We start from the raw sequence: 27,652 nt of genomic DNA on the forward strand, positions 1-27,652 counted from the left end.
TTCTCCTCAGCAGAGAGAACATTGATGTTAGATCACACCAGGTTAGAATCAGCGCTTGGAATTAGAAAAAGGATCTGCAAATATCGGCTACTCGCTTGGAATTAGAAAAAGGATCTGCAAATATCGGCTACTCAAAAATTACAAAAATAAACAGTATTTTTTCTCCCACCTTTCCACGTTGTACTATAGGGAGATTTGATGAATGGATGATCAATGGAATTCATACTCAAAAATTATTTCATTGTTGATTAATCACTATGTTTTGTATCTCATGTAATCAACCTGCTGGATCAGACAGGCAAACAAATTATTATAACTACTGGAGTATTTTTTTGAAAACTCTTGGGTTGAGGGAGATCACAGACAGTTGATGCTTTCTCTTTCCACTACTTTGTACTACCTTCAAGTGCCATAATAAAAACAAAATAGCATAGGGTCCACTATTTAGTGAACCAGTCCATGTATCGAGTAGAAAAAAACAACCTGGTCATGTGTTTGATCAGCAAATTAGAATTATGTTAGTAATAAATTAACTAACTTAAAATTAAAATCCATTAAATCATGGAATGCATTTCTGTGTGATTAAATGTCTTTCTAATTAAGCAATTCTGTTGGGCCAACTTAATTTAGTAGTGTAATGTTACAACTGTAAAAGTAGTTGGACCACCCATATTAAGTCAAAGTCAGAACCAAACCTAGTAAGTAAGTATATCAACACAATTAAATCAAGTTGGACCAACATAATTGCTTATTGCTGTAAGAAAATAATTTAATTCTGTGGAAATACTTCCATGATTTTCATTTCATTTCAGATTTCATCTGTGCTGGATGTCGTGCATGTGTAGCATATTTGACAGATAAAGCTGACTTGACTTGATTTAATTCAATTAAGTTCAAACGTTTCAAACCAGAATTAATCCAGTTCCCTGTTGGTGGAAAAGGGAGAGCTTTTCACCACATGATGGTTCAGTTGGCATCTCAGATGGAATTTTACTCACTAGATAATAGGTGGGTTTAGATATTTGGTTTGTTCAGTTCTGAACCATCTGCATGACGAGTGAGCAAACTGTAAATTCCCAACAAGCGAATCTTGTGCTATTTTGTAAAATTATCATATTATTGTATTTTTTAGTTTAAGTTTTAGTATTTTTCTAGAAAGAACTACAATTTGGTACTAACTGACCCTTCTTAAGTCCTGTCCCTTTTTCCTCTGTGCTCCAGTGACAGTTGAGCAAGCCTGTGTCAGCTTCCTCCTTTCCTGTACTCAGATATGCTATGTGTTGGGCTCGTCTATGTTGAAAATACAACCACATTTTGAAAATGGTTAAAAGATAAAAGTGACATGTATTTATAGGTCACATCTAAAATTGGCTAATGCTAGCAAAACATTAGCTTATTAGCTAACTAATCTACATCAATCCTTAGTGAGCTATTTAGCTAGTATTTTGCTAACATTAGCTATCAGATATAACTAGCTAGTTAGTTAGTGTTTTGCTAACATTAGCTAATTAAGGATGTGACTATATGTTGCTTTTATCTTTTAACCACCTTCAAAATGTGGTTGTCTTTTGAACATTGACTAACTAACCACTGTCTCTGTTTTTTCCATAATTACTGTGCCAAATTATTTCCTTATTTGCAAGGAAATTCTAAATAAATTATTGGAAAAACCTGTCGAACCGAGCATTACCTGTTTTATATACTGACATTACTGAAGCTGTTGAGTAAAAGCTCACCTACTTTTTTTTTTATTGCCCTAACCGTAATCTCAACCGCATGATCATGACTGTAGACAAAGACGGGGGTGTGTGGGTTGTAGAGAATTGTGATGTAGCCTGATGGAATGGGAAGTGCAGAACACCGGACTTTCCCAGTTCTTCTCACAGGGTTTCACTCAGTTTGATGGTCACAGCTTTCACCTCCGAGTATTCAGCCAGCGCATATTCTCCACTGAGAGGACAGAATGAGGCAGGTTATGGAATACACGGTAAACAGCAATAGTTGAACAACATGGAATATCAAAGAAACAGCCGTGATGCTTACAGTTCTCGTCCGTTGCCTGACATCTTATACCCTCCAAAGGGAGTCTGTGCGTGAAGGGCGTTATAGCAGTTTATCCTTAACAGAGAGAGGAGAATTTCACAATATATAAAAACATAATCCATCTTAATAATCACTTATGGCCCACTAGAAGTCTGTGACGGTGTCTGTATATATAATAGACAGAGCTTCTGGGTCTGTGAAGTGAAGCCAACACAAAGAGTCTTATGGGGCGTTCTATTTGTCCACCGAACTCGATCTGCGAGTCGGTTTCCTGAGTACAGAGTTGCAAACAGAACGCCCCTGAGGTCGTATATACGACTCGTCAAGTCGTCTGAACTCAGAGGACCCCGAGTTCAGTTACCAAGATGGATACTCCGAGCATCAAACGTAGTAAACATTGTGGTTTTCTACTATTTTAAGCACTTTTGTCTTTGTTGTAACCAAATGAAGAAGTCGTACACATAGCACTCTATACTGTTACCTATAGGCATGTCGCTACAGTCTTATTATGTGTTAAATACCGCCTCATTAGTTATTTTGTAGCTTGTGCAGCTAAAATTGGCTAGAGACGCTCCATGTTGCTATGACAACAATGCCGAGTGTTGAGCAGAAAGCAGAGCAGTAGCCTAACGTTAACGTTAATCAAAACTGAATATTCAGATATCAAACTGTGAAATATGATTGTGTAATATGTACTGAACATGTGAAATCCGCAGTGGGTGCACCGTAAACCAGATAATCACTATAAACGTTACGAAACATCCAAACTGCCTATTGCAACCAAGCTCGTCGTGTTGTGTGCCAAACAGAACACAAAAACCCACGGTTATTCGTTTTCCAACACGGATGTGACGTCACTCTCGAGCTGCAAGTCGCGATTACAAGACAAAAAGAACGCCCCATTAAACCTGCACTCTGTGTAATTGCCAGCAGAGGGGGCAGCTCCATTGGCTGCAACAAAAACCGATAGCATGCAGTCTTACGGAGAAATTAACCTACTTCTCACTTGATTTATGAGTTTAGTAAACAGTTTCCTAATGAGTTTATGGTCTCAATCTCTAGTTTCAGTCTTCTTCCATACAGCATGATGTTCATTTAGTAAATGATAGTCCCATTGGGAGTAAAATAGACCATAAAGCAGGGTATGCTTTAGGGCGTGGCTACCTTGTGACTCATTCTCAGTGAGTCTGTCCAGCTCAACGCACAAAACTCATATCCAACTGTCAAACTAGGCAGTGCTGCTCAGATATGGATCCAGATTCTGTTACTGTGTTGACTATTTCTTGCTGAAAATCTTTTCAGAAACATATTTTAGTGTGCTGTTTATCTGTAATACGAGACTGTGTGTGACCAGCTGGCAAAATGGTAAGAATGTCATAATGTCACCGGGATTGAGCATCAGGGCGAGTCAAACCTTTCTGTTCTTTATTTTAGTTTGTTGTGTTTCTAATGTACATAACAGTTGTTGTGTGAATATAGAAAGCAGCTACTGATTAAGCAAGAAAGGCACATTAAAAATATTATGAATCTTTTACATTTACATTATGTAATCCAATATTGTTGAAATAAAAGTAAATGTCATTTTTAATGCACATCCAAATGTTTCCCTCTGGTGTGGACTGTGAACGGGGACTTACCAGACGGTGCCAGTCTCCAGGGCCGCAGACACAGACAGAGCTCTGTCCATATTGGTTGTGAAGACTGCTGACACCAGGCCATACTGTGAGCTGTTTGCTCTCTCTATGGCCTTCTGCTGGCTCTTAAAGCTGAATATACACTGCACCGGACCAAAGATCTGAAAGGGAAACATGTCAGTAAAGACCAGTCACATCCTTTTGTTTCCTGTCATGAATGTGCAATACAAACAGAGAAAATAATCGTAGGTTAGTTGGTACAGTCCAATATGAAACAGAAATTCTGCACTGTAGGCCAGATGTGCTTCCAGATCACAAACTGGCTTCCATTATTATACAGAAAGAATACAGAGAGGCTTGGCCATTGGTTGCAATGATACCATGACAGACAGTAACAGACAATAAATTCAAAAAGCAGATGTGTAATCGTTACAAATTTGACCTTCGTAGAAAAACTAAAATGTGCATGTTCAACTTTGTACAGTGTGTAATCGAGAATCAAAAGATTGTGTAGAGGTAAATATTAGACAGATATATTAAAAAATAAGGATATAGTCAAAATGTTGGACTAGAAATTTCTTCAACCTGTTATAACTGTGATGTTTTTACGCTGTCTAATATTGTTTTCTTGGAGGAACTGTATATATATATATAATTGCTTGTATCGACTTGCCTCCTGACACTGCCTCTAAGCCAGGCTGTCACTGTAAATAAGAATTGGTTCTCAGTTGAATTATCTGGTTAAATAAAAGTAAATGTCTATGTGTAGCTGTGGAGAAATCAAAAAGGACATAATTGACTCCAGGGGGAGGTAAGTGGACAGTAATGAAAGCTAACATACAGTAGATGACTGTGGCAACATTTATGGTTTAAATCTGGTTGTTAAAAGATTATCTTATAAACATGGAGCAGTGAGTTCCAATACTTTTCAACATGTGATATTTGCATGAAATTTAAATGAGTTTAAACTTGACAGTCTTGATTATTCTCACATAAAAAAAGAAATACTATTTTTGACTTTATCATCAATAACAACAGAATCCTCAAAGTACCTGGAACATTATCTGAAAGCAAGAATAAAACATAGCTTTCTGTATTAGGAAATAGTTTTTGCTTAATTACTTTGTAGGTAAACTAGGTGCCTATTTGACTATATCATTGTTTTCTGATCATTATATTGAATGTGATAGAGGTTCTACATACTATATACTTTGGTGCTGAGTAAATATATTTGAACTTGAATTTGAACTTTAAAGAGCTGCACAATTTAAGAGATTAACAATGATGAAAATATAGCTGATCAAGTTCCATTCCTTTCTTCACTGAAATCTGCTGTGTTTTATCCACCTCAGCCCATAATTTAATAGTGATAGTGAAGTCTCTAAAGTTAATTATTAGGCTTTTGGCCTAGGACTTTATACTTTGCCTTTGTCCATGTTTAGACCAGCTGTACGTGGTGTATGGAGTGATAGTGACATATACAACGACAGTTATCCTTTTTATACATTTTATATTTGGGAATTATGCTAATCTGAATTACACTAAAATCACATAACGGAGTTTGAAACTGTGTGTTTGATGTCACTGCTTTTGGTATTTCTTTTTTTAAATCATGACCTGACAAAACCATGTGGCTGAAACAGTGCACACATAAAGTTTATTTTTCAGGAATATGGAAGCGCATTTCTGCCTGGAAAAAAAATCAGGAATGATAAAATGATGCTACTGGTTAAGTTTGTAATGGAGAATTATGAGATGATCAATTAAAAGTATAAGTGTGTATAATTTGTGCACTTTTTCTCATTAACATTTAACTAAAACTGTCCTTCCTTTGTCTTAGACTTTTCCTGTGTGCTCAGCTGTGCAGCCTGCCTCTCTGCTGTCTGTGGTGTAATTCAAGCACTGTTCCACAAGGTGTCAGGCTTTCATTTTCATCCACCGGCTCTATCCCACTCTCTGTCTGTGTCTGCTTCATATGTAATCAACTGAAATAAGTTGTCACCTCTTCTTTGGCAATACGCATGTGGTCTTTGACCCCAGAGAAGATGGTGGGCTGAATGAAAAGGCTCTTCTCTTCCACAGCTGCTCCTCCATATTCCAGCTTGGCACCCTCCTTCTTCCCGCTCTCTATCAGATCCATAATCTTGTCAAACTGCTGTCGATCAATCTGGAGCCAGCATCAGGCAGACAAGTAGATAAGAGAGGGGGACAAGTTAATGATACAAGAACAGCAACAACTTTTGGGAAATTTAAAAAGTTAGCTGTCCTTGAAAAAAAGTCAAATGGTACAGTAAGATTGATACCAGGTGCATGTCTGTACAGCACAGAGATTGTACCAGTGTTTAGCTCATAATTGTAAGTTAAACAATGATCACAGATAAAGTGTGGTAATAAGTGAGTTTTAGAGTTGTATTTTTGAACTTTGGATGCCCCTACAGTAGATAAAACAAGTGTCTTCGAGGGTGCCCTTCTGGGGAGAAATTGTTGTAAATTGCCCTAACTAAGCTGTTTCATTATAAATGCATGACAACTTTCTGTAAACTGGTGCCCATTTGTGCCCTTCCACTGAAGCAGCCTGAACCAGCAACCTACTTTCCTAGTTTTTAATCAGTTGGAGCAAACTGAAAATTTGGTTCCCAACAAGTTTTCCTTGGGAACTACTATGGTGATATGCTGCCCCCTATTTGTTTTGAGTATGAATTGGACAGACAGCCAAATCTAACAGCACCTTTAAGTGTCCCATTAGGAATAAACCCCACTAGAGGGTATCCTGCTAGGGACCATTGCTGCACCAGATTAAAGATTGCCTATCACTGTGTCCCCCTTGCAGCTCTGAGACTCTGATCAATGTTTATTGGAGTGTTTTTGAGGCAGCAGCCACAGACCTGGACGAACTCACTCACACTGTGACATCTTATATCAGCTTTTGTGAGGACACGTGTGTGTCAACTAAAATGTCCTGCACATACAGCAACAACAAACCCTGGCTTACAGCTAAACTCAGGCAGCTTCATCAGGCCAAGGAGGAGGCCAGCAGAAGAGGGGACAGAATCCTGTACAACCAGGCCAGAAACACACTGACAAAGGAGATCAGAGTAGCAAAAGGGATCTACACTGAAAAGCTGATGAACAGGTTTTCAGTAAACAACCCGCCATCATTGTGGAGAGGCCTGTAGGACATCACCAGCTATAGGAAACCGCCCCCACCACACTGTGGGGAACCATCAACTGGCCACTCACACAACCACCGTCAACCCTTGCTATCCCCTCACCCTCACCACCTGCACTCAGGATCAGTAAAGAACATATGTGTCATCCCTTTCACGGACAGAAGATCAGGAAGGACACTGTTTCGCCCCCAAATAGCCACAAGGGGCAGCAGTGAGCTCGGAGAAAGAGAGTTGATTGTTGAGTTTATAAAAGCTACCTACTGCAGCTTTACAGAGCAGCCCACAGCCATTTCCCAGAACCTTCCAGGTAAGTCAGCAAACACAATGCACTTGCAGGTTTAAGTACTGATTAGTATTGTATGATGTTAACTGAGTGTTCCAACCTGTGGCCCGTGTGATGTCCGGGGATCCAGTGGGTCTCCTATGACAATCTTCTTGGCGTTTTCTATGCTTCGGCGCACAAACTCTTCATGAATACTTTCCTCCACAAAGACACGTGATGCAGCTGTGCAGCACTGGCCCTGGTTATAAAAAGCTCCTTTCTGGGTTTCCTCCACGGCCAGCTGCACTGTAGACACAAACACACACACACACACACACACACACACACACACACACACACACACACACACACACACACAATATAAAGATACATAAATAAACTACAAGATCCATTCTAACATCTAAGGACTGAATTACTGGGTGTTAAATTAGTTCATTTACTGCATACATTATCTTATATCTTCTGTTATAAATGATGTTGTTCCGGCACTTGCTCTGTCACATTTGCTTAAATTCTACAAAGACACATCTAAAAAAATCAGATTTCACAGAACAGGGCAGCCAGATTAGTTCTTCACTGTTCTTCCCGTGCTGATGTGTGTAACGTTCTTCCACTCATTTGCAATGATAGACCACGCTTCTATTGTGAAAATCTACACTGGTTTTTATCCAAGCACTGGCAGTGTCCATGAACAAGTTGTATGATGAGAACTTTATGGAGTTTCTTCTGCTTGGAATATCAGACACACCAAAAGCAGATTTTCTTTCCAAACATCTTCAAAAGAAAAATTCATAATTCTTTCATGGATGTTATTTTGGTTATTACTGTTTTGGACCTTTTTTTTTCTTTTTGTTGCTGTGTCTTTGTGACAATTTTGCTTTCATTGTTAGCTACTATTGTCTGTCTTTTCACTCATTTTCTGATCTTTACATTTGGCCTGTTTAGCCATTTCCTGCTATATTGATACTGTGTGATTTTAAAAAGTTGTTTTCACCTCCGAGGAGGAGGTTATGTTTACCCGAGGAGCAGGATTACAGAAAAACTACTGACCCCATTTTCATGGAACTCGTGGAAGGCTGTAGTAAAGAAGACCCCGTTAAATTTTGGAGTGGATCTGAATTACGGGATGGATACAAAAATGGCAAAATGAACTGAATTTGTCACAAATGGGTGAACCCATTGTGTGACAATGGTGTGCAGTTTTGCATATCATGGAAGACTGGACTACTGGCCAGTAAGACTAGTGACCACTTTTTGGAAGCTAATAATCAGGATCAAAATAAAGAAACGTTTTCCTTTTCCAGGAGAAAATGTCACTTTTTCTAACATAGTAGAGAAGTGCCTGAAGTATTCAGTATCTTCATACTACCCCTTCTGGTCCCTGCCACCAGTGGATATCTCAGCTGGACATGGATGTTAGTTTTTCTTATTGTTTAATGTAAAAAGGTGTAATTATGGTGATTGTGTTAGATTAATCATGCTGTTTTTATATTTATCTTGCTTTGTCTGTTGTATTATGCATTTTTGTGCGGCATGTTTTAAAACAAAAAAAACTTTCACTTTGAAATGTGGAAAGGAAAAAATTTATAGACTGTGACGGTTGGTCATGTGACCCAGATGCGGCCTATTTACTACACCTGTAAGTGCTAGTGTAATTTTGCTGAGTGAATTTGAGGACGCGTTGTTTATGTGTGCGGTGGTTAATTTGGATGTTTTTCTACATGGTCCTGCAAACTACCAGCACCTGACTCTTATTGGCAGTGCATGGGGACTTTCGTTTATGATATATATTTTCCTTTTAAAAAAATATATATTTGCATTTTGGCTGACATTTAACAGTGCTGTAGTTTACATGCTGCATGGATGGTTCATTAAGATGATCATTACTATATGGCTCTTTATTTTCTTTTTGGCTGACGTCACGGTTCTATGACTTACATGTTGCAATATTAATAACGCTATGTCCGAGTTGTTCATTAAGACAATCGTTAATGGCTCTTCATTAATTTCATGCACATCAGGGTACTGTTATTTACATGTTGCATGGATGTGTGTTGGTTCAGTCAAGACTGCTGTTCTCTGTTCCATTATGTATCATCTCTCTGGGATGTTCAGTGCATTTCAGGAGTTGATGGTGAGTTGTAATTTACATTTTTGAAGTACCCACTTTCCCTTTGTCTATTTTAGCATTCCTACAGTCACTTCCTCTAGTTGGTTATACTGCCAGTTCCCTCTACTGCTGGCATTTTACCACTTAGCTACAGTATTGGTGTTTTTTGATAGAGAAACTGTCTGTGAGATAGTTGTGAGATGATCTAGAGAAATAGTCATGGGGTGTCCAGAGGGTGTCATGGAGACTTTAAGGGGTGACAGAAATAATGTTGATTTAATCACAATCACATATATCAATATTGAAAATGAAGATATTTGAACTAAAAATCATTACATTATTGTGGCACATTAGTAAAGTATTGAATATTAATATTTAAAAGTGGCATTAAAAATCAATACATTGTTTTACTTCCAAATGAATATCTTTTTTAATTGAACTTAAGCCTATCCCTTAGTCTTTAAATTCATTTCTGTGTTAAATTTGACAGCATTTGACTCCAAACTGGGGAGGCAGGCATTCTTGCCACGCCATGCCACCCATCTAGGTCTGCCCGAAAAAATCATGTCATTGTTCAGTATGAGTGAGAGAGAGCATGTATACGTACAGTCACAGTCGGCAAACACAATGCAGGGGTTCTTTCCTCCCAGCTCCAGAGTCACTCTCTTCAGATTACTTTTAGCTGCAGCTTCTTTGATCAGCTGGCCCACCTGCACACATGACGGTACACAGCAATTTGAACCTTACCTTAATGCATCATGGGTAAAACAAAGAAATTGTCCGATCTCATTAAAAGCAGGACTGCACCACTCAATGTATTTGAGAGTATTTATCTTGCATTTATTAGTCAGAATGATGGTTATGCAGCGTGTCTGTATGCTGTTACCATACTCTCACATACCTCTGTAGAGCCAGTGAAGGCCACTTTGTCGATGTTCATGTGGCAGGCGATGGCTGCTCCTGCTGTGGGACCAAACCCTGGAACGATGTTCACAACGCCAGGAGGGAACCCCGCCTGAAACAGCAACCCAGAGGCCATGTTAATGCAGGGGCTCACCAGTGATTTGAAAAAAATACCCCAGCCTGTGACCCCATGCAAGTGTGTGTGGCCTATTTGCCTAGCGTAGGGTAGGTCTGGCTGATACAGTAGTTTAGTATTTCTTTTATCATCTCTCTTTAACTGTGTTTTACAGTTCTTATGTCTCAATATTGTCACATATTGGTATATCTTAGTATTTCTAAATTAAAAACAAATGACTGGGACTACTATAGACACCAGGGTCATGTTCTCTGTGTTTTTTTCAAAGGATTTGGAAGCATTTTGTGGATTGTTCTGGCCTAAAATACTTGCCTTAAAAAAAATGTCATTAAAGATTGTAGGTAACTTGTTCCAGTGATAGTAAAATCGCACTGTTAGGACACAGTAAATTTGAAAAATGGTCTACATCGTCACAGCTAGAAACAGAAATGAGGAAGTGAGTTTGGTGCCGTATGGCTCAACATTTTTCACAGTAAACTACAATGATTGGTCAAATTTGCAGAAAAATTGCAGTGACTTGACAAAATTGCAAGGTTGCATAGAATTCATGGGGATTGGTTGAATTTACATTATTTTTGTGATCGCGACATCACTACATCCTCGAGGGTTTGCCAAGGCCAGGCATTTGTGCCAATAAGAAATGCCCTCCAGGCATTCTTGAGATATCACGTTTACAAGAATGGGACGGACAACCCGAAAATATCGCATGTCCCATGTGAAAGGAATGCTGTTGATATACTGCTAAAGTATATGCTAGCCAGTGGCGGTCCTTCCACCTAGTGAGGAGTGCCAAATATGCGACGAGAAAAAAAATATTATTATATTATTATTAAAATTATAATGTCTATTTTTGCCATCCCTCTATCTACAACAATACTATGACATAAAAATATTGGGGTTACTATGGTTACAGCTACAGTCCATGGAAAATGAAACGGCAGAAGCCATCCGGGGCGCACTTTGGAAAGCACAGAAAAGAAGAGCAGGAGAAACGTGCAAAAGAGAAAGGTTGGTAATGTTGATTATATATTTATTAAATTCACCGAGCATTCAGGATATAACCATGCTAGCTAGCAGTAGCATCATGTCATCTTACTAGTAAGCTAACGTTAAGTAGCAATGAGGGTGTGTGACGTCCCGCTTCGTTCGGCTAGGTTTGGTCGTTATTAACATGCAGTTGGACGCAATATTGTCATAATAAGACATTTTAATAAGTCATAAGTCATAAGACCGACATTTTTACCTCTTTGTTTGGTTAGTGTCAGATTTCCTACGAGGAGGTTCTTGATGAGTTTGCGGCAAGGAAGGCCAGAAAGGTCGCATTGTGAATGAAGTGTGATATTAGTGTGTATATGGATCACATTTTACAGTATCTCATTTTGCACACAATGTTTTATTGATTTTGTTTTGATTCTTTAGTGTGCACTTTTTGTTCTCAGATGTTGCACTACTGTTAAGAATATGTTTAAAAGTTTATTTTTTGTATATTGATTATTGAACAGGTTTATTCTTTTGCACATATTGTTATATTGTTTGTATTATCATTGTTTAAATAAATGTGCAATTCTTTGGACTCGTGGGGATGGGGCGCTATCAGTAAAGCTCGCCGTCTAGGACCACCCCTGATGCTAGCAGATGAAGTCTGTTCTTCTGAAGTTGTTAGCAGATGACAGTGAAGCCTAGAGTCAAATTTAATTAAATTGTTAAACTGCAATTATGTCCAGTAAAAGCAGAAACCTTTGGGAGTCTCTGAACCACCCTTTGGAAACCACAGTTGAAGTGTTGTCCAGACTGTCTCCCCTGCTGGGAACAGTCACAACCAAATCATAGCAGAGCAGTCTAATCACATAAGAAGCTGGATTTTCTATAAGAATACTGCCCCGAATCTTTTCAAGAAGAGGACCTTCATAGGTTTAGAGTCTAAACCCCTCTCAGCCCACAGCTTGGATCAATCCCACTGTACACATTGAGTATAACATCAGACCTCTTTGATGAGCGATCCAACGTGGAGGGCCGTGAGGGGGGTCTGCTCTGCTGGCTTGATGACCACAGTGTTTCCACAGCTCAGGGCCGGTGCTATCTTCCACATGAACATCAGCAGAGGAAAGTTCCACTAGTATAGAACAAAAGAACACACGTTAGCTGGCTGCTATCGATTGATAGCTGCACTGCTAGTCAGTTAAAGCACACTGTCACAAACAAATGGCACAGTTGGACCACAATCCAAGTTTTACTGAGGGATCAATTGAATTTACCCCTCATCTATCAGGCTCCTCCTGGACGCCTTCCTTTAAAAGTTTTCTGGGCATGTCTAACTGGGAGGAGATTCAGACGTAGAACACACTGAAGGGATTACGTGACCAATCTGGCCTAGGAACATCCTGGGAAAGACATCTAGGTTACCTTGCCTATCCTACTGCCACCACTACCTGGACATGGATAAGCAGTGGAAAATAGATAGATGAATTGACAAATAATCATATCCCCACATACCAATTGCTATACAATGAACCTGGCTCATTGTATAGCAATTGGGCAAGCAAGGGCACCTGGAGGATTAGGACCTTAGCCCAGTTGCCTTGTTTGTCTAACTTGACCCTGACTGCGCCAGATCACACAATCATCTGAGAAGTCCTCTTTGCACTTCTTTTAATCAGTTGTGATTGATGCTCGAAGCATCTACGCTAATGCTAACATCGGCATTGTTATCTAATGAGCATAACACCTAGCAACCCTCTTTGTAGCTACCAGTACTTCCACAAAGGATGCTGATTGGTCCAGTACCATTGTATCGGCCACAAACCGGATGCTTGGATTCTTGTGTGAGTCCAGCTGCCTCGCAGGGTTAAATCCAGTCTGGGCTTTATGAAATACATAAAGCAATATGCAGGTGTAATTTCTGTCTGCTACTTTGAAACACTCAAATAATACTGTATATATTGTGTACAGACAGAATGGAATAGTCTAGAATTGTATCTCTGTGTCCTGAGTATGTTAAATAACCTGATGTGATTAAGTTTTTGATGTGTAGAGAATTTCTGTGAATTGTAAGCACTGCACCAATCTCCAATTGAAATAATAGAGACTATGTGAGAGGCACAAGATGGAGCTAATAATACAAGCACCGTCCACATCATCAGCACTTTTGTTTTTTCTCTGTTAACTCAGAGAGAAATCCACTTTATCGCTTGGATGTTAGTCTGGAGACAATATACGAGAATATAAAAGGGGCTCTAAATCATCAGCACTGGAGATGATTCAAAGTAAACAAATTCAGAAAAATAGGTCATTTATTTTCCAGTTGCTCGTTTCCATGTTGGAAACCAATGGACAAATAATTGGGCACTCAAACCCAAATTAGACAGCAATACATGTGAGTGCTGCATGTTTATTGTTTAGGCATTGTTAACTTTTACAACACTTTGGAAACACTCAGCACCATTAAGGGATCTTGGGATCACAAGCCAGGAGAAAGGTTTCCTGTTTTCCTCTGACAATGACTCATGCTGTGTGTGCGCCAGCAGTACTTTCAGTAATTACACAACGTCCTTCAGTATAAATTTCACTTTTTTGATATAATCTCCCATGTCAAACAACAGCCGTTTTGTTCCTTTGTTGCCAAAGCAACATTAGAGGTTATAGGCTTATGCTCAAAGATAAAAACTGAATGGCTGTATTCTGTCATGATGTCGAAATTATGCTCATGTTTCTGTCTGGATCTACGACAAAGTGCAACACAATACGGCGAAACACCAAACATGGCCCCACCCTAAATCTGATGAAGTTATTATCAAAAGGCAAAAAAAAAAATGCATATATTCCAATGTGTGAAAGTGAATCCAAGCCGCACAGGATTGGAGCTGTGTGTTCCTGTAAGAATAGCCCTAAAGGGATTAGCAGAGAGGAGGTCTTGTTTAGGGAGAGCAGAGATTAAGATAAGGTTTCTGGTACACTTACCAGGGTTTCATTTCATCCTCACATCCAGACAGTACTTTTAAATTGAGTGCAGTTGCCCTACTAGCACTACACATTTATGAGCAGTGCTTTCCTTGAAATTAAAGTTCAGACTTCAGTGGTTCCAATTAAGCCTTAACATAGCTCCAAGAAAGCCAGAGATGTTAGCAATGTACTGTAAATGATAGAGCCATTCACTTAAAGACTGTAACTTGCTGAAGATTTAGAGCCTTGCAGCATGCACACACTGGGGCATTTTGGGAAATACGCTTGTGCCCATGCAGAGGCAGACGAGAAGATTTATACCAATTTGATCCTGCTGTGTCCATTCTATGAATCTATGAAAATTCCTTGCAATCCAAAAAGCAATTTCCAAGCGGCCATGGGTTCGGGTCCAACCTGTGGGAACCAAAGTGGGCTCCATTCAAAACTGGTGGAAATGTGGGCTGGTTCACTAAATAGCATTAAGGTTCCAAGAATATTGAACAGAACTTGGGCTAATTTGGTGGAAAAGGGGCCACAGACACCTGTAAAACGGTTAACAGGACAGTTCCAATTGCAAAAGAGGTCAATTATGATTTAACATTTGTGAAAGTTTTCCAAGGCAAGACATTTCTATGAGTGTGATGTCATTCCAATAGGGACAGGGGAGCCGGGCCAGGGACTTTAATGAGTATATGCAGTGCACAGAGCTGGAGCGAAACAGGAAGAGACAAACCTTTTTTTTGCCAGATGCAGTGGGTGGACAACTGTATGGGCACCATCTCTGAGTCCTGCATTTAGTTCTAATAAGCCCATGGTCCAGTATAAAGATAGATCTGGATTTTGTTTAGCCTGCCTTGGCTCAAAGACTGAAAACAAAAAGGAACTATCAAAATATTCATCATTGCCTTCCAAAATGAAGAGGACAGAAATGATTCATATGATGTTTGTTTTTTTAATCTGCCACCTCTATGGAAAAGGTTTGGTTAGGTTTTAGGCAAATACAGCTACTTGTTTAGGATTAGTAAACACTCATTGATATGGTTAATAATCAAAGCAATGTTCACTGCTGATAGGAAACAGGTTGTGAACAGTTGTCTCCACTGTCAAAGTGACACACTTTCTAAACACAACCATCCATCCCAACCTCCTTCCCAACGTAAAAAATCCACCCTCCAGCAACCCCAAAACTCCCATTTTCAGGTTAGGACAGAGCTCAAACCTGCATGTAGTCACTGAACCCAGCTGTTAAAACCACATGTTTCTACATGTGTTCAACAAAGACAATAAAATGAGCAAATAAGACATTTATGGAGCTGTTGTTGTTTCAAATTTGATAGCTCATGACAAGCAATTTCCCCCTTTTCACTGTCTTTACACAAATATAACCCTCCAGGACCAATCCATGCATGTATTAAAGCTGCAATAGGTAACTTTTATAAAAAATAACTTTTTGTCATATGTGCTGAAACTTTCACTATATCCTGACAGTAGAACATGAGACAGATAATCTGTGAAAAAATCAGGTTCCTCTGGCTCCTCCTAGTGCTCCTAATGGTATTTGCAAGAATCATTATATGACAGAATATCATTATATGACAATCTGAGATGAGACTCAACAATCCACAATCTTTCTTGGCAGTAATTTGTTGTTTTCATTCAGGCCTGGTGGATTCTTGCAAATACCATTAGGAGCACTAGGAGGAGGCAGAGGAACCTGATTTTTTCACAGATTATCTGTCTCATGTTCTACTGTCAGGATATAGTAAAAGTTTCTCAAAAGGTTATTTTTTATAAAAGGTACCCACTGCAGCTTTAAATTCTCTATTTTCCTACAGATAATGAACCCAGTGGCCCAAACATCCCAATGAGAGCTGCTCACTCAAAAAAGTTTCAAATCATTCAAAGAGATGTACAATATATATGTCATGATCTGGAATTCCTTTATAATTTACCTTATACTTATATTTTATACTTTAACAGCTGTTTCTTTTGGAATGGATGTGTAAGGCAAAAATGTTTTTCTGGGTCCCAGGGAGTCATGTGACTGAGACGGTGGCTACAGTATCTCTGTACTGATCCAAGTAGATGAAACTGATATCCATATTCTCTGACAGCAAACAAGCAGAATGTTTTTCCCAAGAATGTCAGAGCACATCTTCAACTCTCTGATGCCACACTTAAAACACATGAATAGTGATCATTATCAGGGTGCAGATTTAAAGTAAGCCAGACTACAGCAGAGCCTCACAATTTACCACTGTACATACAGAACAGTGTGTCGAACTCTGTATCCTCATATAAGATATTGTGTGTGTGAAGGGTTATTAAGAACAGATTCTGTTTCAACAGAATGGTCACACACACACACACACACACACACACACACACACACACACACACACACACACACACACAGTAACAATATATAAACAACAATGTTATGTGTTGTTTTATTTGTATTTATGCACCGCAGTGTGTATGTGTGTGTTTTGCAGAAGTCCTTTTCACACCAAGCCAAAGTAATACGAACAGTAATAAGAATTCTTATTCCTAGCAACATTATTGCTCATAAATTCAAACCAGATCCCCTCGGACTTACTGGAATGATGGCTCCACATACGCCAACAGGCTCATGTTTGGTTAAACACATGAAGCTTCCATCTGTAAAAAAACAAATAGAAACAGCACAATCAGCTTGATCACTGTGCTATAGGTGGAGGTTCATATTTACACAGCACCAATATTTACCTTTTTATTTTTATCACAGATACATGCTGGTTAGTGGACCTGGAGTAATTTTTTAAAATTGGACTAAGTCATCCAAGGTCAAAACAGAACTTTGTTTTTTTATTTTTTTTTTACAATTATAGAACTAGAATTACAGGTCAGAATCAACATATTGTTTATTGCTATCATTATAACAAACAGACATTTTTTTATGACCAACTTCTTATCAATTTTCCACGCCACCTCCACAAGGTGGTGTAAGCATACTAATTTAGAAATTATACATATTTTAATAAAGAAAAAAGCATCAAAAAAGCAAACACATTTCTCAAAGGAGGAAAATAATTTTGACATGATTTAGAATTTTTATTAACAATTGTGTAAATGCTGTAAAAACAACCTAGGCTTAAAGCCATTGCACTCTGGGTTTGAGCTGAAATTCTGCTGCAAAAATGCAAAACATTTGTGTCACATATTTTTGTTTGTTTTTATGTTTTTTAGCAGCAGCGGCAATATTTTGTTTTTATGATGGGATGTTAAGTTCGTATCATTATATTTTCATTTTTTCACTGTTGTATATTGAGTGCTAACTCCTTGCTGTTCCTGTCATTCACTTTAATTTGACTGCTTTTGTTGTTACTGTGATCGCAGCCTGTGCTGATGACTCAGATCATACACTTAATAAAATGTAGATTCAGTTGCCTTGATTGCTAAAGGTCATTTAAAGGTTTAGAGTGTAACATTGAGGAGGATCTATTATCAGAAATGGAATATAGTATACTATATAAATATAGTATGTATTTTTTTTATTAGTGTTGATTCACCTGAATATAGGAATCATTGTGTTTTTGTTTCCTTAGAATAAGCTGTTTTGATCTACATATGCTGTGGGTCGCCTTTTGTGGAGTTTATGTTGAACCGCCATGTTTCTACAGTCGCCCAGAACGGACAAACCAAACACTGGCTCTAGAACGCGGCTAACGTGTTTGGAAAAAACCCTGACAAAATCAAACATTTCTGACTGCAAACAAACCACACAACTCTAAAATGACCTCTTTGGTGTTAAAGAAGCAACAGAAACACAAGGCTAACAAATTTCTCACATGTAAATTTAGACTGGTGTGGAAATACCTTTCATGTGGTTTAAATAGTAACTTAACACCAGGCTAAACAGCAGTGTTTCACTGTCCCATCACTGATGGGTGTGGTTGGGTTTGGTTAGAAGTGTGCTGTTTTGCACCTTTAACCACAGTCAACGGTGATGTCACTGAGTCCTGGAGTATACTTGTACATCACTGCAGCAAGGTGAGAAGCTAAACCACTCGAGGTCAACAAAAAACAGATTTGTGGGGTGAGTTTAAAGGTCCAGTGTGCAACATTATAATATTATATATTCATAGGTATGTTTTCATTAGTGTACACTGAAAAAAAACTGACATTGTAAAAAAATCTGTCACTGAAAAAAGAGTGACATGAAGAAAAAATCTGAAGACTGTCATTGAAAAATACAAAAGAATCCCAATTAAATAATAAGATTTTAAGATTTTAATTATTTTAATTAGTTTCTTTTTTCAGTGCCAATACGTGTTTCAATGCCAATACAACTGTTTTCAATACAAATGTGTCAATGTTACTGGCTTTGTTTTCAATGCCAACTTTTTTTTTGGATGCCAAATTTTAAAGTCATCATCCTTTGTCCACAGGGGCCGCCAGAATCAACACAAGATTTTCTTGTAGGAGCTTTAACTATATCGTTGACACATCATAAAACAGATTTTTAACAGAATTCAGTTTGGTGTGGAGTAGATCTGCAACGATGAGTGAAAATTCAAGGCTTTTCTGTTTTTCTTTGTCATTAATAATGATAAAGGAAGAGTCTTTTGGACTGTTGGTTTGACAAAAGAAGCAATTTCAAGATTTCACTTTGGGCTCTGGGAACATTGTTCACAATTTTCTGACATTTTATAGACCAAACAATTAAGCGAATAATCATAAAAAAATAATCATCAGATTAACTGATAATGAAAATAAAAGTTAGTTTCATCTGTAGTGCGAGTGGGCAGATTCAAAGATCTAGACCCAGGCAACAAACAGCGTGCTATAAACTTGGCGTCCCAGTCCACACCCTGACCTTCTCTAATTTCCCGTGTGACTGATCACAGACTGGGAGACTCCCCCACGACAGGACTCATCTCCAGCTGCCTTTATCTTTGAGTCACTGGGAGAGTCCATGTTCAATTGTAGCCCACTGAAGGTTGCGCTCACTCAACGGGGAAGTAAGCAGGAATCGTCCTGGGGGGGGCTACGTGTAACACAAGATTCAGAGAAGCAGCCCCAGGCCTAACTGACACACACTGGAATATCCCACGGAACTGGTGGAGTCATAAACAAAAAAAGGGGGGCTGCTGGAAGAAGTAAGGAGATTTCCTACTAAAAGTATAACATATACTATATATATATATATATATATAAATATATATAACTTGATGACTAGTTGAATATCAGTCATTTAAAGCTGCAGTTTGGAAACTTGAGTGAAATGATTCTATTGTTCCCCTACAGTAGAATGAACTCCATCTCAACCAGATGAAATAATAAAATACAGAGCGAAGATATTAGTATATTAGCAAGCTAGCAACAGGCCAGACGTCACTGATTACCGTACCAATAACTCAACTTTATCAGTGAGATGTGTACAATGTTCATATTTTATGGAGAAAATAATATCTGTTTTTCCCTCAGATGTCCTCTGGCTGCTCTGCCTCAACTCCGCTAACTGCTAATGTAGCTTTCCTCCAATTCTTTTCTTTTTTTGAATGGGGAATCCATAGCTAGCTCGCAATAGAGGAAAAGATGCCAGGTCAGGACATAACGTATACTTTAGTTAGTAACTTGAATCGAAACTGAAACCAGTATTGCCCTAGTTCATAAGTCTTCAAGGTGGGACGAGGGACTCCCCAGCGGGGGCTCCGAACAATTTTCCCTTACTGATTGATTGACTGATTTTAAATGTATTACCTCCAACAATTCATGTATGAAAGAATAGTCCAGTTAATGGAAGTGAAATAATATTATATTAATAATTACCTTAGTTGTCAAATAAAAAAAAATAGGTGTGTGATCTGATTTGGCCCAGAGGAATTTTACTGTTTCCCCACAATCAAAAACTGATAAATGCCTTAGCACAGACTTTTTTTAATGTACTTGGTGTAGTCTGAAGTTCTATCAAACAGCAATTTCACTTTAGCATGCTCGAGCTGTACAACTAAAAGTAAGTGTGATACATAGTATTTCAAGGAACTCATATGTACAGTGTGGTTGACTTGTTGCTTGCTAAGGTTGAATATCAACGTGGGTAACTGATCCTTTAGATCCTGCAGCACCAGCAATTAGAATAGTAAACTTTACACATTAAATAAAATAATAAAATAATATTTTGTTTGTATGTATTTTTAGGATTTACGTTTTGCTGTTTGGCTTGGAGCAATTTTACTGACAATAATGTTGGTATTTGTTGTACTGGTTTACTGGTTGTTACTTGTTACCAGGACTTGTGTAATTTAATGTGCAGTTTTTCATAATGTCAAAAAAACTATACTGCTATAAACTAAACATTTCATCACTTATTCCTGGAGATGGCATGATTGATCTTTGAAGGCCGGGTTAACCTGGGAAGGTAAGCAGGGCCGATAAACTAATGTCAAAATTGCATTTTCTGTCAAACTGAAAATGAAAGCAGCTGATGAATCACATATTATGTCTGAAGTAGCAGTGATTCAATGTCAACATGAGACAAACATGATAAGAACACTTCTGGTAAGAAGAATGAGTGAAATAAAAAGTGAAAGTGCTTTTGGTTTTTATTTGCCCCATGTTTTGTTCTATCTGTCTCAACCTGTCGACTGACTGAATTGTTATTGACTGGAAACGCAGTGTTTGCTGTCCAGAATCCTTCATTATTGCCACGCCACAGCCAGAGTGCCATGGCTTTTGCAGAGCTCACTTTTTTAAAGGTGTGTTGGGGGTATTTTCTAGGTATTCTATAGGTTGTAGGCAAAAATTAGACACAGACCGGTAAAATAGCAAAACAGCCTATAAACACACACATGTATTAGCATTAAATCAAAAGGTCTTCTGCCTTCTTATCAACAACTGTTAACCATCATATACAGATAAGCACAATAATCATCAATAATAGTGGTCTAATTTCATGCATGATCCACGATGATGAAGAAATAGAAATTCATGGCAAAAATAGCACATTGTCAATGTTTTAGAGACACCCCAAAATGTCATAAATGGGGGGAGCTTATGTGTTATTATTTTAAATATGTTTTGGGGGCTTTTATTGCCTATGATAGTGACTGCAGAGGGGAGATGACACACAGCAAAGGGCCACAGGTCAGATTCGAACCCAGGTGAGCTATCAGGGCGCCCCAGCTTGTGTCTTATTAAGAGCGGTATGTGACGAGCTGGGAATGAGAATGTGTTGGCAATGCACTAGTGAGCAATAGTCAGTATATTTAGAATGAAGGAGAAAGTTCTAGCAATTATTGACATTTCCACTACACATCAGTGATTATTCTATGACTCCAGAAAGACGTTTACTCTGGCTTCAACTGCATCCAGTGAAACCAGCAGTCTACGCAGCAGCCCCAAAGCATGTTTGTTAAATTCAAATTCCAGTCTGCATTTCACAGTGTGTGTGTAGCCTAAGGTTCTGCAGTTTCCGTATTGAACTATACCTCAGCTATGTGTCTCGTCTTAATGATGATAATGACTGGTAGTGAGACTACTCCAGTAAAGAAGTAGGGATTACTTGCTGAGTGGCTGCCGGCTCAGCAAGGCATTGAGCCAACACTGATTGTTAATCCTCACAGACTGTTGCACCTCACTGATTACTATCTCAGCCTCTTCCTCTTCCCATTGTCCTGCCGCGCCTTTCGTCTCTCACCGCTCTATTGGTATCTAATCGGGAGGAAAAGGCAAGCGTGTTTTGTCTATCTGCTGTCCTGCAGGGGAGACGCAAAGTAGGATCTGACGAGAGGGGGAAGTATTAAGAGGCTGGACGAGATACCACCCAGGGCTGAGGACAATCCTGAGCCACTTGCTCTTTAGTAATTAACTTGTTTCCCAACGGCATGCTGGTTACGGAGCCCCTGAGGAGACGTGCAAAAAGTTCCCCTGTGTTTGTAGTGCCCACTGGAAACTCATCTCATGTCCACTGATAATTATCTTGTGCAAACTCAACGTTATAGCCATTTTTCTTTATTTTGTATGGAGCTCATAAAGAAAACTAATTTGTGAGCAAAAATTATTAACTCATGCTCTCAAATGTGTGATTGAATAAATAATGAAATACATTAATTGAGTAATTATAGCTACCACAATAGCAGAACACATGAGTTCCTGCTGTTACATTGATTTAACAATAATTTGAGAACACAAATCAAATAGTTTGTAATGATGGGAATTAAGTAATTCAAATGACTAAATTGTGCATGAGTTATTAATATGAGAGAACAAATGACTACATAAGTTACAACAGTAAAAGAAAAAAAGACTCCTGTCAACCACAGGCTCTGTTTTAATGCGTGCAGAATTAGTTTTGCACTACAGTACAAATGATTAATGATGTGTATTTTGTAAACAAGGCTCCTTTTTTCTTACGTTTGTTTAGAAAAAATCAATACAATACAAATGTATTTGTTAAATACAGTGCAAAAATGGCATTGTAATAACATTAAAACCCAAGCATGATGAGACTTTTGTATGTTGCCAACATACAAAATATAGTTCAATATGAATAAAACTTTCAATATACGTGTTTAATAGTGTTTGATGTTTTTACAATATCCAAGGATTGCTAAATTTGGCTAAATTATAAAATCCAGAAGTGGGAGCCGAAAGATCTGACTGTTATTGCTGAGCTGAGCCAAACGATCTGGCTCACAAAAAAGAGTTCCCATCACTACAGGTTGTACACCATAAACTAGCACGTATATTCTTCTGTCAATACAAGAGGTGTTTTTCAGCTGTCCACCTAATAGAGCAGGTATGCTTATATTTCAAACAATTAAGCTGTTTAAATAGGCACATAGTGTCTCAGTAACTGTGACCCAGGGTCAAGTGATTTTTACGCATAACTACTGTGACAGTGATTGAGCTCTTAGTGCTGCCAAAATGAAGTAAAAGCTGCTTTTCGGGAATCATCCTTTTATCTTTTGAGTAGCTGTTACTTAAATTTTCTGATGTAATCCGTTTCAACAGTTGTTTTTGGTTAAAATAACTTATCGCATTACAGTGCTGTATGTATACTTCATGTATAATCAAGAGCGTAACCATGGTATAGATACTGGTTAGCCCTATATAATTCTAATTTTTAGTGACACCCCTGCTTCATTCACAGTTATTGTTTAATTTTCTCGCTCTCTTTTTAGGATTTCTGCTGTCTTACTGTCTTACATATGTACATGTCATGCTTTTAATGTGACCTCCCAACTGGTCGGCCATGATGGTTTGAGTTGTTGAAGAAGAGCATGACACACACTCACCTATAGGCAGACTCTTGCCGTGGATCTTGTCGGTCCAGCCAGCGTAGTAACGAAGAGTTTTGATGCTGCCGTCCAGGTCGATGAAGAAGGACTGCAGGAAAGGCTTCCCTGTGTCCAGAGTCTCCAGGGTCTAAAGAAAACAGGGAAACTAGCATCAATCTTAAATACTTTTAAAAAACCTTTAATGGTACTTATACCTAGTCGTCCGACCACTTAAAGTGCTTTAGACTACATGCTACATTCACCCATATTCAAAGGCTCATTACATACAGAAACTAATACTCATTCACATTCATACATCAATGGCATCAGGAGCAATTTGGGGTTCAGTATCTTGCTCAAGGACACTTCGACATGCAGTGGGAAGAGGCTGTGATCGAACCGTCAACCTTCTGATTAGTGGACGACACGCTCTACTTCCTGAGCCCCAGCCACAGGGTAATTATAATTTATACAACTTGGATCCTATTTCTGTAGTATTGGCCTTCATTCCTATCAGTATCAGTAACAATGTACTCAGGTGATCTCTACAGATGAAGCAGTCTATACTTTGGACCTCTGCCTCACAGTATCTTGCGCTTAGATTTTTGAGTGGCTCAACTAAAGAGTAGTTTTTCCTCTTCGTATAGTTTGACTTGACTTCAGAAAAAATAAACAGAATTGAGGTTTTTCTTATTTCCTACCCCTGTCATCCTCTTCTGGAGGACAAAATGAAGCCAAATTGAAAAACGATTGAACAAACTGTGTGTTGTTAACATGTATCACAGTTTACAGACCCACTTCCTGCTTACTTAGTGTTGTGAGGGGTGATTAGCAGCATTTCACTCACTTTCAGTTTGACCTCCAAATGAAGTGATGTAGATAATCTGGACAAACTGTTGCCTTGTTTCCAACCTGTCTGATCATCTGACCGCTCGGGCTTCATTGTAGTGATGTGTTACAGATCTCAGAAATTACTTTGGCAAATACACTGTTATTATAACTGATGGAAATATTGGACAAGCATAAGACCGAAATAAACTGGAGTAATGCTTAAATAAATACCCCCGCTACCTTCCAAGGCCTCTCCTTGCACAGCGCAGGTTGCCGATAAACTGACTGTTGGCCATCTACAGACTGTTTTATTTCTCTGTTATACAATATACTAGGAATTTATTATGATGTTATGCTTGCTGGTTCCAGATATAATAATAATAATTACTATAATAAAGGTGAATTAATCTAGGGCCTAACAAAGGCAGTGGGTTGTATGAGGCTGAAATTGCTGGCGGGGCAGCCTCTATGTGGATCCAAGGGTGGTGCAGTGGGATGTCAGCCACACTGGTCCACTGCAGTATGTCTTTATAAATATATGGCAGCAAGACAAGCTTAAAACTGAGTAAATAATTGATTATGTTAGGGCATAATTATGATTATGTTTGTCAGACATGGTTCAGTCTATATTGTGCACACTATTCCTCTCAAACATCTATACCATGTTTACTGGAGTTACTTTTATTTTACTGTAAAAGGAAAAATAAGAGGCAGATCCTGAAGCCACTGTAGCACTTTACTGTACATTTAAATGGTCTGAATCTGGTCCTTATTTCCCCAAACATAGCTAGGAGTTTAGTGTAATTAGCCGTACCCTCCGCACTACCACTCCAGAGCATGTTTGCAATTAGCAGTCACATGCAATCTGGTATTATTACTTCACTCACATCTGTAAGGGTTCATTTGCAGATCTAAGTCTTAATGCAAGCTGGCAGCTAAACAGAGTGGAAAGGCACAGCAACAGGGATTTCATTCCAAACAATATCTGAGAGAGAGGGAGAGTAACATCCAGCAATCATTACGAAGAGAAAGGGAGAGGGCCGGGGTGGGGCCACAGTGTCATGATGTCATGCAATAATATAGGCCAAGCCCAGATATGAATAAGTCAATATCATGACAGCACATGGACACACTTCCCACAAATCCCATAAAGTTGTTGCTTTTGAAAGAGTACTTGTTCCTATTGTTATTAATAATGTCTGAACCAGCAATGCTAACAATGCCTGTTAGTGGCATTCAGTTGAAACATACAGGTGTTGGTTATACTGCAGGAACTGGAGATTATGGGAATATCATACTGTCCAGTGCTTGTTCAGATCTGACACTGGTTTTATAATTATTAAGGGGAAAGATCCAAAAAACAATGAAATCTGTTAAATAAATCAGCAGTGCTGGAAAGTAAATTAAAATTCTATTGCAAGTACTTCAATACCAAGTTCCAGTCCTCTTACTCTATATTTCTACTTGGTAATGTTGCACTTTTTACTCCACCACATTTATCTGACAGCTACTTATTGTAGCAGATTAAGATTTTTCCTACAATGACAATAAAATGTGATGCACATAATGCATTATTATGCACCCGTAATAATAATAATCCAATAATATAATATACACTAATATATCTCTGCATAATGAGTAATTATACTTTTGATACTTGAGGTACATTTAGTACAATCTTGTACTTTTATTTCAGTGAAATTTTGAATGCAAGACTTGCTTGTAATGGAGTTTGTTACTTTTACTTTAAGTGCAGGATATTTTTTATAATTCATGATTTTTCTAACAGTGGAAATCAGTGATCTGTAGTCAGAATAAAAACCTGCTGTGTCATGGTGATCAACAATGCAATCACCATGGCACTGATCAATTTAAATTGTTCTTCTTGTCATTATGTTTTTGCCACATTGCTTTAGCCTAGTTTTTGGAGGTTAGGTTTTGGAATGAATTGATATTTAGTTTGTAATAAATTCCTTCGCTTCCAATAATTAAGAATATTTTCATTAACTTACTTGTTTTCTATATTATTTAACTGAACAACAGGAGTAGCGCATCAATCCCAGTTTCATTGAATTCATCTATAATAATTGAACTGCATAAGACTATCATAATGTGAAAGAAAAATCAAGTCATACTTTAAATCTCATTTAGTAAAAGTGTATGTAGGTTACTGAATGCGGAATCACTACGAAGGCTACGAACAATTCCGAAAAGTCCCGTTGTGTCTACAGCGAGGGAGGAAACGTTAACAGCCTAAAGAGAGCACTGGGAGTGAGCCCACCGCCAGCAGCAGCCGGTCCCTCTCCATCAGGTCGGCCAGTTTGTGCAGCAGCCTGCCCCGGCTGGACGCGTCCACTCTCCGCCACGGAGAGCCCCTCTGCCCGGCCGCCTTGGCTGCCTCCACCGCCTTATCCACATCTTCCTGCACAGAGAAAAGAAAGTAGGCTCCAGCACATTCCCACAGGATGACTTTCCGATAGTTTCACGGCCAGTTTGCAATACTGAAGCAATACGAGTATTGGTAGTTAAAACAGTACATTTATTTTGAAGAATGTGGGTTCCAACGTTATCAGAAATGTGCGTGGCGTGCAGTAAACAGCAGTGTAAAATTCTATTGTCAAAGCTAGTTTGTTGAAAGCCTATGGACCGAATTCGGCAAAAAAGTCCTTATCCATGTGATTACATGTTATGCTGTAATCCATAGATAGTCCTACTGACCGACACAAAACCTTAAATCAACAAATATTTAAATTAAGTTTGGCAGAAAAAACCTTTTCCTATGGGATTAGAGCCAAGGAGTTGCAGCAAAGCAGAAAATTATTTCATTTAAGGAATTACTTATTAAGTGGTACAGCATGTAGGCCTACACTAAGTTCAATTATATATTCTTAGTAACATTATTTAGTCCACAATTGATGCCTTCTTACTTTGTCTGCTTCTTCCACATCACAGATTCTGACACCTGTCGCTGGGTTGAAAGTTGGGAATGTCCTTCCTCTGCTGGATGTGTGCCATTCATTGTCTATAAAAATCTGTGGAAAGTGGAGAGTGTTTGTGCCTTAGCTGACACCTGATTTATACCAGCACCAAAGCTAAAAGCACACTGAGAGTAAATGCCTGAGCTGTCTACCTGCAGCAGCTGAACCTGGTGTAACTCTGTGCAGAGCCCCCTTACCTTGGTGTGCCTGATATCCTGGACTTTGACAGGCTGAGGAAAAGGCAAAGCTGGGATCTCTTCGGCCACTCCATTCTCTGCTGTTCCGTTCTGTGCCATTCTAGGTCAGCAGTACAGTCCAGGGCCAGTCTGTCTGCTCCGTCTACTCAACACTGTCAGCCCATC

The 27,652-nt window shown here is 38.7% G+C and overlaps 1 protein-coding gene across 1 annotated transcript; it reads right to left on the bottom strand.

The window, feature by feature from the left end:
* Positions 1 to 27,652, bottom strand: aldh1a3 (aldehyde dehydrogenase 1 family, member A3). Its single transcript, XM_051380020.1, has 13 exons — positions 27,488 to 27,652; positions 27,240 to 27,344; positions 26,594 to 26,734; positions 23,500 to 23,629; positions 16,818 to 16,879; positions 12,264 to 12,392; positions 10,142 to 10,255; positions 9,848 to 9,950; positions 7,231 to 7,415; positions 5,680 to 5,844; positions 3,681 to 3,838; positions 2,044 to 2,118; positions 1 to 1,950 (listed from the first exon to the last, which is right to left on the bottom strand). Exons 1-13 carry the CDS (start codon positions 27,584 to 27,586, stop codon positions 1,881 to 1,883), a joined length of 1,536 nt encoding a protein of 511 aa, XP_051235980.1. The 5' UTR covers positions 27,587 to 27,652; the 3' UTR covers positions 1 to 1,880.

This window comes from Dicentrarchus labrax, unplaced genomic scaffold (genome assembly GCF_905237075.1).
Source record: "Dicentrarchus labrax unplaced genomic scaffold, dlabrax2021, whole genome shotgun sequence".
NCBI lineage: Eukaryota > Metazoa > Chordata > Actinopteri > Moronidae > Dicentrarchus > Dicentrarchus labrax.